This window comes from Eretmochelys imbricata, chromosome 3 (assembly GCF_965152235.1).
Source record: "Eretmochelys imbricata isolate rEreImb1 chromosome 3, rEreImb1.hap1, whole genome shotgun sequence".
Classification (NCBI taxonomy): Eukaryota; Metazoa; Chordata; order Testudines; family Cheloniidae; genus Eretmochelys; species Eretmochelys imbricata.
Window position 1 is genome coordinate 84,001,100 of NC_135574.1, and position 23,254 is coordinate 84,024,353.

At 42.6% G+C, this 23,254-nt stretch overlaps 1 protein-coding gene across 1 annotated transcript in view; it reads right to left on the minus strand.

The window, feature by feature from the left end:
* The window catches only part of AK9 (adenylate kinase 9), a 226,801-nt gene that overhangs the window by 115,718 nt on the left and 87,829 nt on the right, over positions 1–23,254 (minus strand). Inside the window, exons 19-20 of the mRNA XM_077812135.1 lie at positions 22,786–22,900; positions 21,593–21,669 (exon numbers count right to left, since the gene is read on the minus strand). Coding sequence (XP_077668261.1) covers positions 21,593–21,669; positions 22,786–22,900 — 192 coding nt within the window. The remainder of the gene's footprint in view (positions 1–21,592; positions 21,670–22,785; positions 22,901–23,254) is intronic.

A 23,254-nucleotide genomic window follows, 5' to 3' on the forward strand; every position in this document is an offset into this window, starting at 1 on the left:
AGCAAGACCAGCTCTGAGGCTGAGAAACATAGGAGCCAATGTACAATTCAGAAGAGGATGAATCTCCCACTGCTGATCAAGAGGGAGCTGCTCCTGACAGTGCCAGATGCTGATGCCAAGTTAGAGAAGGACATAGCGCAGCCAACATTGCAGGCTTCCCTTTTGATGATACCCGCGGGCATGAAGTCTGAGGTAATGGAGGTTGTGGTACTGAGTGCTACACTGATGCTGATGGCACCCCTCTGTCTGTTGGTACTGAGAGCATGGTCTCCTGCACCGCCAGAGATACCTGTACCAAGAGGCACAGCTGATCTCTGACTGCTGAAAACACCTACGGCATGGTTGGTACCAAGATGGTCTTGGGATGGTACGATACTACAGATGTGGAAAGTACTCCCTCAGGCCCCAGACTTGATGGTAACTGCCTCAATGCCAGAGTAAACAGTGCTGGCTTCTGCGGTGCCAGAGAAGAGGAATGCCAGGATTTTGACTGCAGTCCAGTCTTACCCCTATGCCTACAGGATTCAGTGCTAGCAAGCTTCCTCTCTCCTTGGTCTGCTTAGAGGTCTTATGCCTCTTTTTAGGCACTGCAGATAGTGATTGGTGCCAGGTCTTGGGCAACATGGGAGGTGCACTCCTAACTGATCCCCAGGCACTTGGTGCAGAGTCTGAATGGCTGGATTCTGATGGAGGTCTCAGAGCTGCTTCCATGAGCAAAAACTTTAGCCTGGCTTCCCTGTCTTTCCTTGATTTTCGCTTAAGGTCTTTGCAGATATGACAATTATCCCAAATATGACCTTCCCGTAAACATTACAAGCACCTTGAGTGTGGGTCACTCATGGCCATTGGCCTAGTCCTAGTGCAAGAGAGACAGGATTTGAAGTACAATGACCAAAGCATTCCTCAGCACTAAGAAACAGAATAACCCCAAACTAGGCCCCAAAAAAGAAACTAGTGCAAGGTTCTCTACTTGTAGATGGGTGACTGGGTCTGGTTCTGTTCAATATCTTCATCAATTATTTGATAATGGCATAGAGATCCATTTAGGTAGTCTTTGTGTAGAGATAGTGGAGCCTATAGAACATTCCACAGTGGAAATGAAAAGCCTCAAAGATTTTCTGAAAGGCTTATTTCTGTTGAAGTAGAATGCTAGTGCATGCTTGACATCTAGGGTATGTAATACTGAGTCCTGCGTGTTCCCATGAGGTTTAGGGAAGAATGAGGGAAGATGGATTGGTTGATTTAAGTGTAAATTTAGGGTGGGGTCTTAGTGTGACCTTGTTCTTGAAAAAGATGGTGTAAGGTGGGTGTGCTATGAGGGCTCCTAACTCACCCACTCAGCGGGTTGATGTGATAGCCACTAAGAATGCCACCTTTATTGACAGATGTATCAGACATCACGTTGCTAAGATTTCGAACGGTGGTCCAGTGAGGCAGCATAAAACTAATTTCAAATCCCAAGTTGGAACAGGTATGCGCACTTTGGGGTAAACATTCTTGATACCCGTAAGGAAACATTTGGTGATCAGATGGACGAATATCCATGTCCCATTGATCTTGCGGTGAAAAGCGGTAATACTGTCTCACATGACCTTCTCATAAACAAAATAGGGAAATGCAACCTAGATAGAGCTACTATAAGGTGCGTGCAAAACTGTTTGGAAAACCATGCCCAGAAAGTAGTTATCAGTGGTTCACAGTCATGGTGGAAGGGCATAACAAGGGGGGTCCCGCAGGGATCAGTTCTGGGTCCAGTTCTGTTCAATATTTTCATCAATGACTTGATAATTGTATAGAGAGTACACTTATGAAGTTTGCGGATGATACCAACATGGGAGGGGTTGCAAGTGTTTTGGAGGATAGGATTAAAATTCAAAATGATCTGGACAAACTGGAGAAATCGTCTGAAGTAAATAGGATGAAATTCAATCAGGACAAATGCAAAGTACTCCACACAGAAAGAAACAATCAGTTGCACACATACAAAATGGGAAATGACTGCCTAGTAAGGAGTACTGTGGAAAGGGATCTAGGAGTCATAGTGGACCATAAGGTAAATATGAGTCAACAGTGTGACATTGTTGCAAAAAAAGCGAACATCATTCTAGGATGTATTAGCAGGAGTGATGTAAGTAACACATGAGAAGTAATTCTTCCTCTCTACTCCACGCTGATTAGGCCTCAACTGAAGTATTGTGTGCAGTTCTGGGCACCACATTCAGGAAAGATGTGGACATATTGGAGAAAGTCCAGAGAAGAGCAACAAAAATGATTAAAGGTCTAGAAAACATGATCTATGAGGGAAGATTGAAAAAATTGGGTTTGTTTACTCTGGAGAAGAGAAGACTGAGGGGGACATGATAACAATTTTCAAGTATATAAAAAAGGTTGTTACAAGGAGGAGGGAGAAAAATTGTTCTTCTTAACCTCTGAGGATAGGATAAGAAGCAATGGGCTTAAATTGCAGCAAGGGAGGTCTAGGTTGGCCATTAGGAAAAACTTCCTAACTGTCAGGGTGGTTAAGCACTGGAATAAATTGCCTAGGGAGATTGTGGACTCTCCATCATTGGAGATTTTTAAGAGCAGGTTAGACAAACACCTGTCAGGATTGGTCTAAATAATATAGTCCTGCCATGAGTGCAGGGGGCTGGACTAGATGACCTCTCGAGGTCCCTTCCAATCCTGTGATTCTATGTACCTTGATCGAGCTAATGGAGAACCCAGATGTCTTTAGTCCCAAGATATAGTCCAATATCAAGGGTAGGGTTGTAGAAACAACACTAGTTTGTTTGTTCTGGCACCATATGTGGAGCCTCTTCCATTTGTGAAGGCAAGTATTATGCATGGTTGTCCTTCTACTATTTAGTAATATGTCTTTAACCTGTTCTGAACAGGCTAGTTTGTCATGATGGAACCATGTAGGAGCCATGCTTTCAGATTAAGTTTTTCCAGGTTCGGGTGGTGAACCCGTCTGGCATCCTGTGATAGAAGATCTGGCCGAGGTGGAAGAGTGCATAGTGCACATACCGCCATCCGCAATAGGTATGAGTACTAAGTCTGTCTGGGCCACGTTGGGGCTATCAATATACCTTTGGCCTTGTTAGTATATATTTTGTGTATCACCCTCGATAACAGGAGGATTGGGGAGAACACGTATAACAGGTGTGCATCCCATTTGAGGAGGAAGGCATCCTCCAGAGATTGGGGCTCCAAATCTGTTCTTGAGCAGAATTTTGGGGATTTGTAGGTCTGAGATGTTGCAAAGCAGTCGATGGATGGGTGATCCCAATGTCTGAATGTTTTATAGAATCATGTTGTTTAGTTCCCATTTGTGATCCTGGAAAAATTCTTTGCTCAGCATATCTGCTGTAGTATTTTGATGACCTGGGAGGTACAAGGCTGAGATGTTGATACTGTGCTGGATACACCAGTTCCATAGTTTCATGGCTTCGGAGCATAGGAAATGTGAATGTACCCCTCTCTGTCCATTTATATAAAATATGCAGGCAATGTTGTCCATCATTACCCATATATTCTCATTCCTGATCAGTGCCAGGAAGTGCAAGTACACATTGCGAACTGTGTGCAGTTCTAAGAGGTTTATGTGTCACAGTCACAGAAGGAGACCACCTGCTTTGGATCATGATGGTGTAGTAGATGGGCTACCCAGCTGATCAAGAAGGCATCACCTGTGATTAGCATTGAAGGTGGAATCTGGGTGAAAGGGACTTCCATGCACATGTTGTTGGATTGCATCCACCAATGTAGAGAGTCTTTGATTTTGATAGGCATTGCAAGGCATCTGTTTAGGTTGTGTGTTTGTGTGGTATATAGAAGGTTCTTAGCCAGCCCGGAAGACAACATATGTGAAGATGTGCATGTCATACCACAAATGTGGTTGCTGCCTTCTGTCTTAATAGTTGGAGGCAGGTTCCTACCGAAGCGTGGACTGTTCAGTGATGAGGTTGGTTAGAGTGTTGAACCTGTTCGTTGGTAATGACAGTCTGGCTTCCAGAGAGCTGAGATGCGTCCCGATGAAGTCTAACTTCTGAATGGGATTTACAGTTGATTTTTGTATGTTTATCTGTAAAACCCAGTCTCAGGAAGAGGTCAAGTGTCCTGTGAGTAATGTCAACAGCATCTGTCCAAGTAGGAGCTTTTAATAGACAATCATCCAGATAAGGTATAATAATATTCCCCTGTTTCTGGAGATGTGCTGCCACCATGCTAGAATTTTGGAGAATACTTGCAGTGCAATTGAGAGACTGAAAGGCAGAACTTTGTATTGGTAATGTTCTATTTCCAGAGTAAATCTGAGAAACCTCCTATGAGCAGGGTGTATGGTTACGTGAAAATAGACATCTTGCAGGTCGAGGGCTGAAAAACAGTCCCCTTGTTCTAGTGCTGGTATTATTGTTGCTAGTGTGACCATCCAGAACCACTGGACCCTTACAAATCTGTTGAGTTTTCTCAGGTCTAGAATAGGCCTCCACCCTCCATTCTTTTTCTGGGTTAAGTAGTAGGAATAAAAGCCCTTCCTCCTCTGTATTGAGACAGTATTGGTTCTATGGTGCCCAGATGCAGTAGATAGTTTACTTTCTGCCATAGAAGTTGTTCGTGAGAAGGGTCCCTGAAGAGAGACGGGGAGGGAGGGTGGGCAGGGGGGATGGAGTATTTTTTACAGTATTGCATAGCCTGTATGGATTATTTCTAGGACCCATTTATCTGTGGTGATGGAAGTCCACACTGAATAGAAAGGGATCAAATGTTGGCCAAAACAGGGGATGGATGATGGTGTCAGTACTGGTGGGTGGGGGAGGTCACTTGGACCCTCGACCAAATCTTCAAAATTGTTGTTTAGCAGAGGATGGCTGAGATGCAGATGGTTGAGGTGGAGGTGGTTGATGCCTCAAAGGTCTCTGCCTCTGTCGATGTGTCTCTGTTGATGAGTGTATGGGATGGATCATGTGTGCTGGTAGGGATAATATCTACTCTGTTTTCTTTTGGTTGCAGTGCGTATATCCCCAAGATGTGGAGAGTTGCTTGAGAGTCCTTCAGGGTGTGGAAGGCTTTGTGTATCTTGAAGCAAACAGTTTCTAGCCATCAAAGGGAAGGTCCTCCACTGTGGACTGTACTTCCCTGTGGAAACTGGACAGATGAAGGTATGACGCTCAGTGCAGAATAATGGCAGTGGCCATGGATCATGCTGCCATGTCTGCCACATCTAGGGATGCTTGTAGGGTGGTTCTGGCCAGAAGCTGACCCTTAGTTAAGATGGATTTGAATCGGTTCTTTTTATCTTCCAGAATATCATAAATAAATTCCGCCAGTCTGGAGTAGTTTACATGGTTGTACTTTGCCATCAGTGCTGAGTAACTGGCAATTCGAAATTGCAGGGTTGCTGAAGAATAGGTCTTGCCGCCAAAAAGGTCTAGTCTTTTCATATGGGGTGGATCTATACTGATGTTGTCAACAGTGCTGGTTGACTGCATCGACGACTAGAGAGTTCGGTGCTGGGTGGGAAAATAAAAAGTCCATCCCTTTTGAGGGGACATAATACTTTTTATAAGCTCTCTTTCAGGGGGTGGTATTGTTGCCAGAGTCTGCCATATGGTTTTGGCTGGTTCCATGAGCAGATTGCTTATTGGAAGCACTATTTTTGAAGCCAACAAGGTTTGCAGGATGTCCAGCAACTTATGTTGGGACTCTGGGACCTTCTGCAGGGTGTTCTCTAGGCAGTTCGCAACTCTACTGAAGAGTTCTTGAAAATGTTTGAAATCGTCCACAGCTGTGGGTGGTGGAGGCATTATGGCCTCATCTGGGAAAGAGGAGGAAATGTTGGCAGATGGTGCCATGTCCTGTTCCAGTGCTTCCTCTTGTTCTTCAAAGCTCTCCTCAATGGTCTCTGATGGTGCAGCCATAGAGGATCGTGGGGAGATCTAGTCCTTTCCCTGCAGGGACATGGGGGCTTGGGATATTGCCTCCTGTATGCAGTCCAGGGGTCCCAATAAGACCACTGTGTGGGGAACAGCATAGGTGGAGGCATCCATGGGTGACCATACCGGGTCTGGGTGTCAGGATTGGGATGAGGTGTCAGCCGTACAGGTGGTCCTACTATAGGAGTAGGTTGGACAGGAGAGAAGTGGTGTGATGAGAAAACACCCTCCTCCTCATTATCCTCCTCCCCCCTGGAAAATGAAAGGCCAGCGGTGAAGGAGGTTGGCTTGGTTCTGTGTTTCCTGGGGATAAGTCGGTGCTGAAGAGTGGGGATTCAGGCATCAATGATACCCATAAGTCCTTATGTTGCAGGAAATGGCATGGTGCCGATGGTTTCAGTGCCGAGGTGTTTAGTGCTGATGGCCCCATTACAGCTGTGGACGTTGGTGCTGTTGCCTGGGTGTGCTGCACTGTTGGAGCAGGTGATGGCACAATAGGCCACGGGAAGAATCTCAGTGCGGCATATTTCTGTGGTCATCGGTACTGCAACGGAGGAGATGGGCTTTTGTTTGCCTTTCAACTCTAAGTCTGCCGATTTGGATTCGGCAGAAGGTATGCGTGGGCGGTGTCAGCAGATCCTGGTGCCTCGTACGTACTCAGCCGCAGTGTGATATCAAGGATATCGAATGAACTGCAGACTGCTTCTTTTCGGTGGCTCTTTCGAAGGAGAAAATGCTGTTCTTTTCCTCGTTACTTTTTTGGAAGAATAAGCCTTCCTGTGCGAAGAGGGTGAAGCCTCTGGAGAATACTGTCCAGGGGATCTGCTGGCTGGGATCAGATGCTGGGTACAGAAATTTTTCCATAAGGACAAGTTTTAGACACAGATCTCGGTCCTTCCTGCTGTGAGCCTTTAAGTTGCTGCATTGAGAACACTTTTGTGGGATGTGTGTCGCACCTAAGCATCAGACATACTGAGAGTGACCATCCGATACTAGGATCGCTTCCCGGCAGGAAAAGCAGCACTTGAAACCTGGTGAACTGGATATGGGTTGGACTATGGAGATTCAGCCCTGAGGGTGAACACGAAATATGGTACGAGTAGGAAATAAATTATTTTTTTCTATACCCCAACCCCTTGCCCTGAGCCCCTTCCTGCACACTGCATCTGCCTCCCACACCCCACACTCCCTCCCTCACCCCAACCCCCTGCCCCAACCCTACATTCATGGCCCTGCATACAATTTCCCCACCTAAACGTGGCCCTCGGGCCAAAAAGTTGGCCCACCCCGCCTTAGATGCTAGCTAGCTGGGAGGAAGGTGGAGGTTGTGAGGTAAGGGGGAGTGTATTTGATTCTGTGTATGTTTATATAAAACGTTTCATTTTTTATAACCTATATACACTAAATATGAATAAAACTTTTAAGAAGAGTACATGATGAGAGGCTTTACTTTTGTTACTAAATCAGATGGCCTACTCTGCCAGTTTGCAATATTTATTTTTATTTCATCTAAAAGAAAATACTACGATTAGTAAATTTGATACATAAAGGACCATCCCAAGTCTTCACTTAAAAATGTAGAGCTTGTTTCTTTCTTCTATTTTCACATTCCTATGCACAATCCTATTTCACTGATAAAGGTTAGTCTCATGGTATTTCTGAGTCATCTAGAACCTGAAAGCTCCAAGAATCTCTTATGCAAGCTTCTTCCAGAGCAATTTCCTGATTAGTTACAGATCACGCAACTGATATAAGTTCAGAGCAGCATTGGCAGCAAACACTATCTGTGGATCTTTTTAGATTTTCAGATCATTAGTATCCATTCATAAATACATAGTGAAAAATGTTTATAACTGATTATGTATGTGATGCAATGTATTCACTTTTAAAAGTCACAAAATCAAAACACAATATCAAATACACAAAACAATACAATATCAAAACAACAAACTAAAGAGGCAGTAGAGAGGAACAACAATGCATTTATGGAATTCTACCACAACATGGTGCTCAGAAGCATGCACTCCCCAAACCAAACACAGCACCATATCTGAATGCCATTTCTGACAGCTTCTCCTGTCCTCTATGTCCTAGAAAGAAGCCTTCCTGCTCCCTCAAATTGAGGTAATTCTCTTATGGGATATCTTTCTTGGGTATGGGTGTTATCCCCAAAACAAAAAACGCAGAAAAAAGCTATTAGGAAAGGTAGGTGAGGCTGCTGGGAAAAGAAACAATGAAATCATAGGATTATAAACTGGTTGTCAGTTTATAAACTGGCAGCTAGTTAACCACAATTTTAAAGGTTTGCATATTTGGATTCATCATCAACTCGCCCGTAATAAACTAAGAATTTCTTGACAAACAGGTATTTAGTACAATAATAAATAAATAATGAATAATAATAATAATAAGAAGAAGAAGCTAAAGATACATTTTACATTATATTTACATGAGTAGCAGACAATAACATCCTTTTCGGTATGTCAAACTATATGAGAAAATATTTTTTCAATTTGTTTCAGATAGGCTTAGGAATATATTAAAGCAAAATGTAGTTTGGAGCTATATAATAAATAAATAAGGCCCCCTTAATTAACTCACAGAGGAAAACTGTGCAAAAAAGTCACACATGAAAGCTGGAGGAACATTCACTAAGACCCTTGTCATGCAGTCTGGAGTGGCTCACAACTGGGAGTGCCAACCTCAGAGCAGACTGTCAAGAAGCAGGGCAAAAAAACCTCAAACTGGTTGTATGTTCTACAATTAGATTTCACCAACTGAACAACAGTTAGCTCCACAAGGACTATAACAGCCTTACTATGGAGTCACGGATGGTCTCCTTGGGCACACTGTCCTATTCACCACCCCAGGCAACCCTGCCTCTGTGACAGATAGTCCCTTATACCAAAAATCACAACAATATCCAGGTTGCTCCCAGTTCCAAGCACCAGTCATTTACCTCAGGACAATTACACCCCAAATCTCAGACCACAGACAATGCCTGTAGCCAATCCTATAATAAACTAACTAAAGATTTCTTAACTAGGAAAAAGTATTAAGAGAGTTATTTACAAAGTTAAAGCAGGTAACGTATGCACACAAATGAGCTACAGTCTTAGATTCCAAATGACAATATAAACTTCTATTACTCCATATGTTCCTTAGGGCTAACCCAGGCAAAACAACTGGAGGTCTTTCGCTTAGCGATTCTTGCCCCTTTAGAGTCCAAGCAGGAAAAAAAAGTTTCTCCTTGTCATTGATTTTTATTCCCTTCTCCCCAGAGTGCAAGGCGATGGGATGACTTCATGTGCAGGTGTCCTCTTCTTGGATGGGGAGAGAAATGCAATTAATGTTTTTTAATGTTTCACAATGGCTTATTTGGTTTCAAAGGCTTTCTTGTTGGGAAGGACCTAACATCTTCTGTTTGATGAGTTACATAGTTACAGAGGTTTACAGTGAAAACATTTGCTATTGTTTTATAACTTGGGTACAGATTAGTGATACTCATATATGCAGCATCCTACAAGCCATTCATAAGGTCTAAACACCAATCATGTTCTTACAACTCTAATATCTATCTTAACAATACTAACATACAGGTAGGCCAGACTGTTTCCAGCTATGCATTTGTCAGTGTTCAGTGGGGTCTGGGGTCTTGGCATGAGCTGGCACCTGGTCTGTCAGCCTCACAGCCCCGATCCTGCAAACACTTACACACATTTTCAACTTTACTACCACAAATAGTTCTACTGAAATCAATGGGACTAACTGTGGTAATGAAATTAAAAATGTGTAAGTATTTGCAGGATTGAGATCTGAGACCTCTGAAAAATGAGAAGGCCTCTTTCAGAATTTGGAAGCCAAATAGGCCAGTCTGTTCAATGTTGTATTAAGAGTTTTAAAATGTAAGAAGTTATACAAATGTCAGATTAGTCTCTTTCAAAGTAGTTCCTCATCCTGTGCAGTTATTTGAGTATTATTATATGTATATTGGCTAAAAAACCTGAATGAATGCATGCAACATGCAATTAAAATTTTTGCATTTTAATACTTTAAATTAATGTAGATGCATTTACTTCAAAGGGTGGAGTACTAAATGTATGCACACTCATAAATGAATATGTGCAGTACAGAATTTAAAACATTTCTAATATTTCTAAATCAAATTTATTCAAATTTATTTATATGTTAAAGGAACTCATTGAGGATCTGAAGATTTAAAAATAAATTAATTTAGGAACCCAACTGTCTGAAAAGAGAGCACCTGAAAAAAAAAAGTCTTTGTTTTAATAGGAAGCATGCCGAGCTATGACACACACCCTCTTATGTAGAACTCGGAAGGCTTCAGGAGGTGCCCATACTCAGTGTTTAGGCCTCATGTATGTTAAGTTCACATGATCTTTGAGTGTTTAGGGGACCACACAGCCTAGAGTATCAGTGAAAACTTCTGACAATGCAGTACTAGGATTCAGTGTTTGTATAGAGTAAGAGTAAGACTCATTTGTTTGTACAGAGAAAAGAGACACCTATATCATGTTGAATTTGATCAAACTGTATGGAGCCCTTGTGCTATAAGAATTGGGACACATGGATTGGCCATGTGCCACGCTCTCTCAAGAGGACTGACTTTAGAAGATCAGAAGATATGTAACAAACATTCCATGTATTAAGAGGGCACAAGTGCTCCAATGCAGTGATCTACTGCAAGGTACCAGTGGGCTGTTCCATAAGCCTAAAAGGCACCCTCTCCATGAATTGACAGTCCAGTCAAAGCGCCAAGGAAGCATTGAAGAGCCACTCATAGAAGCACTGAAGTTCAATGTGCCAGTCATACTATAATATGCAGTAAGGTAAGAAGATGTCTTCTGAAACTCTTAATACTGTATACTGGGAGACTGAGTTCTCTATGCAGCAAGAGAGAGTCTTGTTTTGCACCAAGAATGTGCCTAGCTCTCCATGCACTAAAGAGGTCCTGATCCCTTCATGGAGAAGTCTGATTAAGCTGACAAGATTTCGAGCACGGAGGGTGCACCAAACTGTCCATTGACTTCTAAGCACCAGAAAAATCTCCAAAGCTCCATGTATCAGAAGTGCCATTTTGAGGAAGTACTGAGACCTACATGCAAAGCTCATTATTCAACACACTGAACTGGTGAACTCTGACAAGAGAATATCAAACTCCAATGAGAAAATAAAGTCAGGGAAGCTCCAGATGTCATAGGTGTCAAATGCCAAACTCAAGAGACAGGCTTCACCTATAGATTACTGATTTTGGTGCTGTATAAGTAAGATAAACAGACAGACAAAAAATAAAACAGATTAAAAAAAGTGAGTCCAGAAGGCGTCAGCTTCCTCAGAGGCACTTGGCATGTGGCATGTGCCAAGTTCTATTAGAGATGCTGATGGCCCTGAAGTGGAGTGATGTTATGCCTCATGAAGGTACAGACAGCTAGGTGTCCATACAACCTCCCTCAACATTTAATTCACAGAATGAGAGGAGACGACTTAAAGAATTTTAACTCAATCACTGAGACTTCTTGTAGGGCACATAACTGAGGATGTTGTTCATAACCCTTCACATTCCCAAGTCTGGTGGTAGAGCTTCTGCCCATTGCCCAAATACTGTGGGTACAGATATTTGTAAGGTAATACATGTATGTAACTCAGATTCCTGGCATAGGACAAAGGGCTGAAAGGTGCATTGAGGAGCAGAAAACACTGCTAAGACAATGGGCAAAGCTGTTCTCTGCAGCTCACACCCTTTTCTAGGCTGCTCTGAAGTGTCCAAAACAAGCCATTTGCTATCACCTGCCTGCAGGTGGAAGAGAGTCTGCTTTTTCTCTTCTGTGAGCAGGGGTTGAACAGTCTCCAGCTAGAAGAAGAAAGCTCCAGGTTAGGTTATTAAGCTAGCAAGCAAACACAAGATAAATATGGAACTAAGAAAACACTCAATGAATGAAGAAGCAGGGAGGATCAAATATTGTACAGTATATACAAAATACTGATATTAAGTGAAACATTGAAAAGGATTCTAAATTGCATATGATTTGAGATATTACAGAAAACAACATCTCTTAAATTCAAAACTCAAGATGGAATGAGTCCATTGAGCTATATCAATTCAGATATCATCCTTCCCATGCCCAAAAGCTTGTTTTAATAACAGAGATTGATAGTTTATATAGATGCTGCCTAATATAAATATGCATGTTGAGGCAAAGCTTCTGAAAGATTATTACTATACTTAAAACTATTTTAAAATTGATAAAAGTGGCAAAGAGTCCTGTGGCACCTTATAGACTAACAGACGTATTGAAGCATAAGCTTTCGTGGGTGAATATGATGCATCTGACGAAGTGTGTATTCACCCACGAAAGCTTATGGTTCAATACATCTGTTAGTCTGTAAGGTGCCACAAGACTCTTTGCTGCTTTTACAGATCCAGACTAACACAGTTACCCCTCTGATACTTTAAAATTGATGTTAACTTTGTCCCAGATTAACTGTGTAAAGGGAAACAGGATGCAAAGATACCAGCTGCAACCAGACATTATAGGCAGGAGTTATTTGACAAACCAGATTTGTATATACTTACCAGATGCTTTATGCATTTGACTTTCAATAGGACTGAGGCTTCTATGTCACTGAGGTACTTTTGAAAATTTTACTCTATGTCTATTTCCACAAGTACTTATAGAGTATGTCTACAGAAGAGCTGGAATTTGTAAACTCCAGCTCCAGGTGACATATCCATACTAGCATGCTAAAAACAGAAGTGTAGCCACAGTGGTGCAAGCAGCATAAGGGGCTAGCCAACTCAGTATGATCTCATAAGTACCTATTCAGGGCAGCTAGCCCCACCTGTTGAATACAACAGGGCAGCTAGCCCCTGTGCTGCTGTACCTGCATATTTATTTTTAGCACCCTAGTTCCATTTATACCTTCCAGCTCCAATGTACTGTAGAGGTACCCTGCATCTAGAAGGTGTAATTCTTAGCACAGGTAGACATACAAGCACTAGCACCTAAAAATAGCACCTGAAAATAGCGAGCTAGTGCCTAAAAATAGACTTGGCCATCACAGAATGGGCAGCAGTTCTGGCTAGCTGCTGGAGTAGGTACCCAGGGGGCTGGGCAGCATTGAATTCAGGTGGCCACTGCAGCCACACTGCTATTTTTAGGTGCTAACTTGAGCAGAGCTACAGTGTGATTGTCCACATGTGCTGGGAATGACACCTCCCAGCCGCTATGTAGACATACCTATAGACTCAGTACAAGAAATACAGACATAAGTAAGTGTCCTGTACATTATTAACTTGTCTACCTTTTCTTTTAAACATAATATGGACAATATGATGTATTTGAACAAATTAGGTCAGTTGACACTGCTGTAACTGTTGACTACAATGGGCATAAGCCAGGAGTTAATGTGGCCTGCTGAGTTTATGGAAATTGTAATTACTGAAGTACACATTCATTCACAAGAGACACAAAAAGAGCATCACAGAGTGCTAGACTCTTTTCTTGACAACATTTAAGTTTGCATTTTTACTCTATGGCTTTTATAAAAAATGAGCTGTGCACATACAATTAATTTTTTCCTATAAAAACATGTCACATGGGAATAGGGGAGTAGTCAATGTGCCTGAGACACATAAAAGTGAAATAAAACAGATGTCAGGCTGAGAGCAGCATGACTGAAATGTTTTGATGAGTCAGTATTTGATTATGGAAATCAAATGTAGCAATGGGAAAACACAATTTTCTCTAAATAAGGGCTTGTGTGTTTACAGCAGAAGTGTATTGACATTATTACTTCTTTCATGCATAGTTGTTTTGACGTTCTCGATGATTTAAATGTAAGTCGGATGATCACAACCAAGACTTACTTTTTCGTTTGTGATGCAGATAATACAGAGACTAGAAGTCCTTTATATTTAACATTTTAGAAATGCTTCATTGTTCGCGAAAAGCCACCTGTTTTATAAAATCTTTATAAAGACCATCCCTGACAGCTGTCTGTCTAACCTGTTCTTAAAAACCTCCAAAGATGGGGATTCTACAATCTCCCTTGGAAGCCTATTTCAGTACTTAACTAACATTATAGTTAGAAGCTTTTTCCTAATATCTAACCTAGATCTCCCTTGCTGTAGATTAAGACTGTTAACTTCTAGTCCTACCTTCAGTGGACATGGAGAACAATTGATCAGCAACCTCTATATAACAGCGCTTAACATATCTGAAGACATACCATATCACCCATCTTCTTTTCTTGAGACTAAACATGTCCAGTTTTTTAACCTTTCCTCATAGGTCAGGTTTTCTAAACCTTCATCAAAGTACGGCACCCCAAACTTGACCCAATTGACACAATACTCCAGCTGAGGCCTCACCAGTACCAAGTAGAAGCAATTACATCCCCTATCTTATACACGACATTCCTATTAATACATCCTGGAACAATATTAGCCTTTTTTTTTTTGCTACTACATCACATTGTTGGGTCATACTCAATTTGTGATACACTATAAACCCCAGATCTTTTTCAGCAGCACTACTGTCTAGCCGATAATGCCTCATTTTGTAGTTGTGCATTTGATTTTTCCTTCCTAAATGTAGTACTTTGCATTTGTCTTTAATGAATTTCAACTTGTAGATTTCAAGCAATTCTCCAGTTTTTCAAGTTTGTTTTGAATTCTAATCCTGTACTCCCAGATGCTTGCAACTTCTTTCAGCTTGGTGTCATCTGCAAATTTTACAAGCATACTCTCTACTCTGTTATCTAAGTTATTAACGAAAATGTTGAACAGTGCCGGGCCCAGGACAGACCCTTGCGGTACCCTACTAGATATGCCCTCCTAGTCTGACAGCAAACCATTGATAACTACTTTTAGAGTATAGTCTTTGGACCAGTTATGCACCCACCATTTAATAATTTAATCTAGACCACGTTGCCTTAGTTTGCTTATGAGAATGACACGTGTGACTGTCAAAAGCCTCACTAAAATCAAGATAATCTTAATCTTCCTTATAACTGCTCCAGGCTGAGTTTCCTACCTGGTTTTGAGCTTTGCCTATTAACCGTTGCCTAACCAGCCTGGAGTGCTTTGGTTTTCAAGCATGAAAGGATTTAAACAAATATAGTTTACTTTAAATTTACCTTTTGGATTCACAGACTTTTTTTCCACTTTTCACTCAGCTCCACCCAGAATGAAGGCCCCATGTACTGTGCTGCAAGCTAGAAATCAATAACGTGGCACTCTGTTGTGGCAAGCTAGTGGCAATGGAGTTGTAGAATACATGGAACCCTACCCATAATGCCTCTCGTCAGTTGTACTGTGTACATGTGATGGTAGATTCCTTTTCTGACCCTCAGGACCATCAGTTCATGCCATGAAGCATGAGGTTTTCTTAAAACTTATTTTTGAATGCATAACTTCAAATATTGGTGACTAAAATGATCTTGTTTTATTTAAAAAAAAACATTTACACTATTTGACTCAGCAGATGCTGCCTGAGAAGGAATGCCGTGAACAGTTTAAATGTAATTAAAAGAATGCTTTTATTTAATTAAACAAGTTAATTTGTTTTAGATTTCAGTATTCTTCTGAACACAGTAGCACAGATGGACTGCCTACTTTAACACTTAATGTGATTCTTTCATTTGAGGATGCCACCATCAATAAAAGTTCTTTTTATTTTAAAAAGTAGAATTTAAAAATAAAAATATCTACATTAACATTGTTATCATTTAGATTTTAAATTGCACAGAAGTCTGGAAACTGAAAATATGTAACTCAGCCACACTACCCATATATTAAGGCATGAAAGTGATCAGAATATAAAATACTACCATACAATACATATGGACTGAGTTACTTTTATTGAGGGAACCATAAAGAGAGGTTACTTGCCTTACAGTAACTGGAGTTCTTAAAGATGCTTTTATCTGCATGGATCCTAATGTAGGTATGTACATGCATGAGCCCAGAATATTTTACCCAGAAGTATGTGTTGGAGCTGTGCATGTGCCCTATATGCTTTCATGCCCCCTATAGCAAGGGCACACACACAGCTCCAATAGAAACTCAGTTCCTTCACCAATATGAAAAATCCAGGTAAGGACTCTTATCATTTACTAGGTAAGGACTCTGTATCAGTTACTCCTGGGGGAATTCTGTGCCACCGTGTACATGCAGAAGTCATGTCCTGCACCGAATTTTTTTTTTTCTCATCAGAAAATACATTCTGCTGGAAAGTGCTGCAGTTACACTTTTCATCCACCAGGGACACTATTGTGCCAGAACAGAGAGCAGCTGCTCCCAATGGGAGCAGCCCCAGATGCGGATACGAAAGAGAAGAGGCTGCGTTCCTCATAGCGCCCTGCCCATGGGGCCAGGTCAGGAGGCATGGGATATAGGGGAACAGACAGTGTGGGGCACATGGGACTGCTGGGGGCGGGGTGTCACAGACGGGTTCAGAAGGGCTAGTGGGGGGACAGACTGAGACAGGGGCTGAATAGGAGTGGAGGTGCAGGGACACATGGGGCTGGGGGGAGCAGGGGTGCAGGGACACTGGGGACAGGGGAGGGGTGGCTGAGAGGGGGCATAGAATCATAGAATCATAGAATATCAGGGTTGGAAGGGACCCTTGAAGGTCATCTAGTCCAACCCCCTGCTCGAAGCAGGACCAATTCCCAGTTAAATCATCCCAGCCAGGGCTTTGTCAAGCCTGACCTTAAAAACTTCCAAGGAAGGAGATTCCACCACCTCCCTAGGCAACGCATTCCAGTGTTTCACCACCCTCTTAGTGAAAAAGTTTTTCCTAATATCCAATCTAAACCTCCCCCACTGCAACTTGAGACCATTACTCCTCGTTCTGTCATCTGCTACCATTGAGAACAGTCTAGAGCCATCCTCTTTGGAACCCCCTTTCAGGTAGTTGAAAGCAGCTATCAAATCCCCCCTCATTCTTCTCTTCTGCAGGCTAAACAATCCCAGCTCCCTCAGCCTCTCCTCATAAGACATGTGTCCTGGGGGGGCAGGGACACATGGGGTTAGGAGAAGGGGGTGCAGGGACTTGGGGGAGGGGGTGGCTGAATGGGAGCACAGGGTCACATGGGGATGGGGGAGAGGTGTTGAATTGGGGTGCAGGGACACATGGGGCCAGGACCAGATGTGCATGGCTAAATGAGAGGGGCAGGGGTCAGCCAGGGTCTGCACGGGGGGATCGCTAACAATCCCTCCCCTCGAAAAAACTGTTCCGTACTTTTCCCACCCACACCCAACAACTCTCCCACTTCACATCCAGGCTCCTTCCCAGCAATTACTTCCCTCTCCCTCAGCTCTTCCATTACCTCTGACTCCCCCAAGTCTTTGCACTGCTTCTCGGGGCTGCAGGAAATATGTATCTGTATTGTAGCAAGCAGGTCTGTTGAGGGAACTCCCCGTTTTAGGAATACATAGTATAGAACAGAATCTTTTAACTCTCACTCATGAGTAGTGGAGCTCTTTCTGCTCAGCTGATCTGCCAAATAATTCTGGGTACCCAGGAGATGGAAAGCTATTAGCCTGGCCCAATGTTGGATGCACCAGTCCCATAGGTATATTTGATTTCTGACAGAAGGGGATGATCTCATTCCCCCTTGACTGTCTATATAGTGTATAGGTGTTGTATTGTCCATTACGTTTTAGGTAGTGGGCCCCTGAAGAAGAGGCAGAAATGCCTTGTAGGTTAGACTAACAACCTTGAGCTTTGGTACATTTATGTGTAACCAAGACTCTGCCTTGGAACACTTAACCTGAATTTGAAGAAAACTCAAGTGTACCCCCCATCATAGCTTGGATGCTGTGATGGGGCATGACTCACCATTGTGGCATCTCCTGCTAGCTGTCCTGGGAATTAGGTTCGTCCACCCGTGCGCGCTTGTCTGGTGATGTCTCACCACCGTCACTTCTAGTCCAGGATGTGAGTTGTCTCAGTGACCACAGCGTTCTCTTCAGAACACAGCTCTCTGGCTACGTCACAGTCTGTTCTCCCCCTTTCTGGGGGGACCGTAGTCCACTGTCCAGGCACTTCCTTGGTGGCCAGTGGGAATGGTGTGGGGGGGGGTGGGACCCGGGCGCACCCACTACTCTGGGTCCCAGCCCAGGGACCCTGTAGATGGCAGCCACGTGCTGCATCCCGTCCAGCCCCACAGTCTACTTCCCTGGGCCACGTCCCCGCAGCTCCAGAACCTTCTCCGCCCTTGTCTCAGGGCCTCAGCATGCCCACAGTCAGCCAGGAGCTCGCTCTCGCTCCCCTGATCCTGCCCAGCACTGCTCTGTCCAAGTTGTTAGCTGCCCTCTGCCTGCAAGGCAGCGAGTCCTCCTCCCTCCTCGAGCTCCAGGGAGTGACTGATCTGCTCTGCCTGCAGATCTGCCCAGCTGCTCCTTGTAGCCCTCGCCAATATGCTGTCTCCTGCACAGTTTCCCATTGGTCCTCCCCAACTGGCTGCCTGTTGCACAGTCTCCCTAGGGTTTTATTAACCCATTAGGCTAGTATGGGGCAGATGTATTCAACACCAGAGGCTCCGAAGTGGGTGGAGGATGAAAGCAAATATACTGGCAAACATTCAGAGGGTTTGTCCACCAAAAGAGAGATGATAGCGCATACTGAGGATCTTCTATAAGTAAGTCCAAGTTGTGCCTGAAACTGAACTTGGCTGAAACTGACCTCAACCAACCTTGGGAGAGGCCAGAGGTTTAACCTTGAATACAGGGTCATATTATGTCCATGTTGCCATGTGCCTCAGCAAACTCAGGCGTGCTTTTATTGAGGTTTTTGGATGGGAGAGGAGGTTTGAAACGATATGGGTCATACAAAATAATCTCCTTGGCTATCAACTCAGCCTTGACCCTTGGCTCCAGTCCCTAACTACTGACTCTGGCTTAACCTCCTCCAGTCCAACCATCTGTGTCTTTAACCCCTGGACTTGATCGCCCAAGCCTTAATCCCTGATATATGATAAAGTAGAAATCAAGATACTTGAGACCAGTCCAAAGCATAAGATCTACAACAAGAGGGGCTCCTTTGTAAATCCCTTTCAGGAACCAAACAAAGAATGAAGGGAAAATCTGGAAGGACTTCTATTGCCATAAGATGAGGAAGATGCAAATGAGCAGAACTTCTCCATTAGTGGTACAGATTTCTGAGGTGTTACCACAGAATGAGGAAGTCCAGACTCCAGTCTCTGAGACACCAATGCCAGTATCATAGAAGATGGTTGCAGGAAGATATTCATAATCACTACCCTTATTTCTGGTATTAGAACAGACTTAGAGCCCACAGAAATCAGAGAAGTGTCTAGGAGAGGAGGCGCTGGTTCTGGGGTAATGACTATGTCCATAGATGTTGTAAAAAGGGTCTGAGTTGCAAGAGGAGTGGGTACCAGTGCAGTTGGTACCAAACTCAATTCAATCTCAGAAATCTCAGATGAAGGGACCTTCACAATAGAACATGGTACTAACAAATCAGTAACAGATAGTACCATTATCCCCAGTTCTAAAGTAGCAGTGTTGGTCAATGAGGATTGTCACCTTGGTACCAAAGCAGAATAGCAAGTTTACATAATTCCTAAAGAGATATAGTGCTGATCTGCCTTAGAAGGAGTCAGCTTGGAAACATTAGAATAAGACTTAGATTTCTTCTTAACCGGTGAGATAGTGTTTGGCATCAAGCACTCTTTTGCCTGCCTTGAGCAGCAGGAACCACTGACTGACCTGAGGATGATAAAAGGGAAGGCTAAGCATGATTTTAAGAAGCATGAAGTTTCTTAGAGCCAGAAGATCTACCAGCTCCCAACGTAACATCTCTGGTAGCCAGAACACGGGTAGATACTAGCTCCAATACAGCAGACTGTTTCCATGGAGGAACTCCAGAGTCTGAAACACTCTTAATTGATTTTTCCATAAGAAATACCTTTAAGTGGGCACTGAGAGCTCTCTTAGAGAAAGATCTGAAATTTGAATGTTTTTCCACAGTATGGGACTTCCCTAAACAAAAGAGGCATCTAGCATGTCCATCATGCGTGGGCATAGCTGATTTGCAAATAAGGCAGATCTTAAAACCCAGAGATCAAGACTCAGCCCATGATGTGCAGTCCAGTACCAAGGGGAGAATCAAGAAAAAATTGTTTATTTTTCCCCACTAGTCACCAAATAAAATGTTAACAAATTAAAAAAAACAAACAAATAAACCCCCTGTCCTAAGATACAATAGGAAAGCAAATGGATACTGTGTAGCTCTGTCATGGGCACTAAAAGAAACAGAGTGGTGGCTGGGGCTGCTCCACCATTTATACCCTTGCTGTAGAGGTTTAAAGGGGCACACTCAATGCAAGGGTGCCTCCTTCTGGCTGCTCTGGGGCTTAGCTCCTTCTGGGTCTAATTCCCTCTTCTGCCACTCATTCGCACACCTTGCTGCCTCCCTCTCTCCACTTTTTCTTCATGGCTTGGTCATCTGGCCAGGTCAGTACAGTCCTCCCCTTCCAGGGTAGCAGAGTCCTATTGGACAACTGTCCCAGGCAGTTTTCTGCTCCACTGCCCAGGCTATACTGCTTTCCAGGTGGCTGATACGAGAACCCAGGCCCACCCTCTACTCTGGGTTCCAGTCCAGGGACCTATGACTAGCAACTGTGGCTCCAAGACCTCACTCCTACTTCCCTGGACTCCTTCCTGTATCTTCTAGCTCCTTTCTCTCTGGGTTTACTAGACCAAACTCACTCCTCCCAGGGAGTAACTGCAGACTACTTAACTCCATAGTCCCCAAAACACCTCTTCTCCCAGAGAGTGACTGCAGACTACTTCCACTGCAGCCCCCTTCTGTTGCCAACTTCCTGGCTTTATATCAGCGCTGCTTGTTCCTTCTCAGCTGGGCTTCATCATCAATCTGACTTTCATATGCAGGCCTTCCCCCAGGTGCGGCCTATCAGGTTAATTACCCTAATTTAACCTGTTCTGCCTTGTGTGAGGTGAACATCCCATAACAGGGGGCAAGAAGACACATAGGGCTCATGGGCAGCCCCAAAAGACACAGCTAGCTAAAAGATTCCAGGCTTGCATGCACAAGGCACAAATACCTACAGTGGGATCCATGTGGATAAATACTTGAAGAATTTTGAATTTTCTGATTTTATTAATCTATAATTTTTTATGTTTAATATACACTACAATATATATTTATGCTTTCAATTAACTGAAAAATTCAGGGAAGGAAGAATATAGTACTACACTGAATCAGACATAACACAAGCTGGCGTGAAAGTTCTGCCACAAAGCTGTGGGGGAGAGAATGTTCCCGCTGGCCAATGAACACAGATGTGCTGATGAGCTCTGAGTTATCTCCAGCTGTTCCTGTTTGGAAGAAGGCCATCACAACGTTATGGGCTTTTGAGGACCACGAAGAGAGAAATGGGAGTAATCCTCTTAGATCTCTGCAAAAATACTGATACCTGAATTGGTCAAGGTGTTCAGTAGAGAGTAATGTGAAGTACTCCTTCCCCCAGATGCTGAGTGGCTAAAAATGAGGGCTAAAGTTTGAATCCCAATTTGTAAAATAATTTAAGCAATGAAACAATTGCAAAGAGATGTTATTAAAATTATATCAGAAGATACTTGCTTTCATATTTGTCTTCAGCAGACTCTACAGGTTGCTGATTTTCTTCTTTTAATTTCAGCACCTCTTGCAGTTCTCTCCTGAAATCAGAAGATTCTATATCTTTATGACAGGTTTCAGAGTAACAGCCGTGTTAGTCTGTATTCGCAAAAAGAAAAGGAGTACTTGTGGCACCTTAGAGACTAACCAATTTATTTGAGCATAAGTTTTCGTGAGCTACAGCTCACTTCATCGGATGCATACTGTGGAAAGTGTAGAAGATCTTATTATATACACACAAAAAGCATGAAAAAGTACCTCCTCCCACCCCACTCTCCTGCTGGTAATAGCTTATCTAAAGTGATCACTCTCCTTACAATGTGTATGATAATCAAGGTGGGCCATTTCCAGCACAAATCCAGGTTTACCAGCAGAGAGTGAGTTTGTATGTGTGTGGGAAAAAAGGGGGGGGGGGGTGAGAAAACCTGGATTTGTGCTGGAAATGGCCCACCTTGATTATCATACACATTGTAAGGAGAGTGGTCACTTTAGATAAGCTATTACCAGCAGGAGAGTGGGGTGGGAGGAGGTATTTTTTCATGCTTTTTGTGTGTATATAATAAGATCTTCTACACTTTCCACAGTATGCATCTGATGAAGTGAGCTGTAGCTCACGAAAGCTTATGCTCAAATAAATTGGTTAGTCTCTAAGGTGCCACAAGTACTCTATATCTTTATGTGTATAAAATATGTTTGAAACAAGTTTCAAACATTAAATGCAAGCGAAAATACAGAAAAATACTTTTCAATATTAAGATCCAGTTTGGCAAGCCTGCTTCTTCAAAGTGATTCATTATTAAATAAAAATCAATTATAATTTGTGACCTTTCCTGGATGTTATCATTTTGACAAATAAACTAACGACTGGGTCCAAAGAAAACATATTAGCTAGACGATCTCCCCACACCAAATGTGGTTATCTGAGTTTAGTATTCATCAGAGATTAACACTAAGGTAACAATGTATTGCAGGACTTTGGACCTAACAGAACTATTCTTAACTTTTTTTTTAGTGCACTGTGTTAATGGATCTCCTTAATGTAAAATAGATGTGGAAATTTTTGTGACCATAAAAGCAGTGTATGTTCTTGTAGAATATATTATCTTATATCAAATGAATTCTTTTTATATTTTATGCATTCACATGTTACATTTTACCTTGTTTCTTCCTCCTCTTTTTGCTTTTTTAATGCTTCATCTGTAAGTCTTTCCAAAATCTTAGAATTAATTTCATCTTTATTTGTTAGGTACAATCTGCGTAGTAAAAATATTCCTGCAATACAATTACACAAGAGTAATATACTTTTGGTAGCAATATAAAACTACCATCTCATTAGAAGGAGTATGCTTTTAAGGTATGAAATCCCTTTTATAAATGGTTGACAGCTTAGAGACACATTTTTAAATTTTAGAGAAGAAGTGTGTGCCAATTTAAATGACAGATATACCACTTTTGAAAATTTTAAAGCTTTGTTTTCAGTGCCAACAGCCTAATAACTTGAGTGTGGGATATGGCAAGGCTATGGTGGGGGATAAGTATTGAAATTTTACATTTGTGTATGTCATATTTTAAACTGAAATTGTTGTTTTTCTAGCTTGTATGTGTGCCCATAGTTTAAGAATGGCA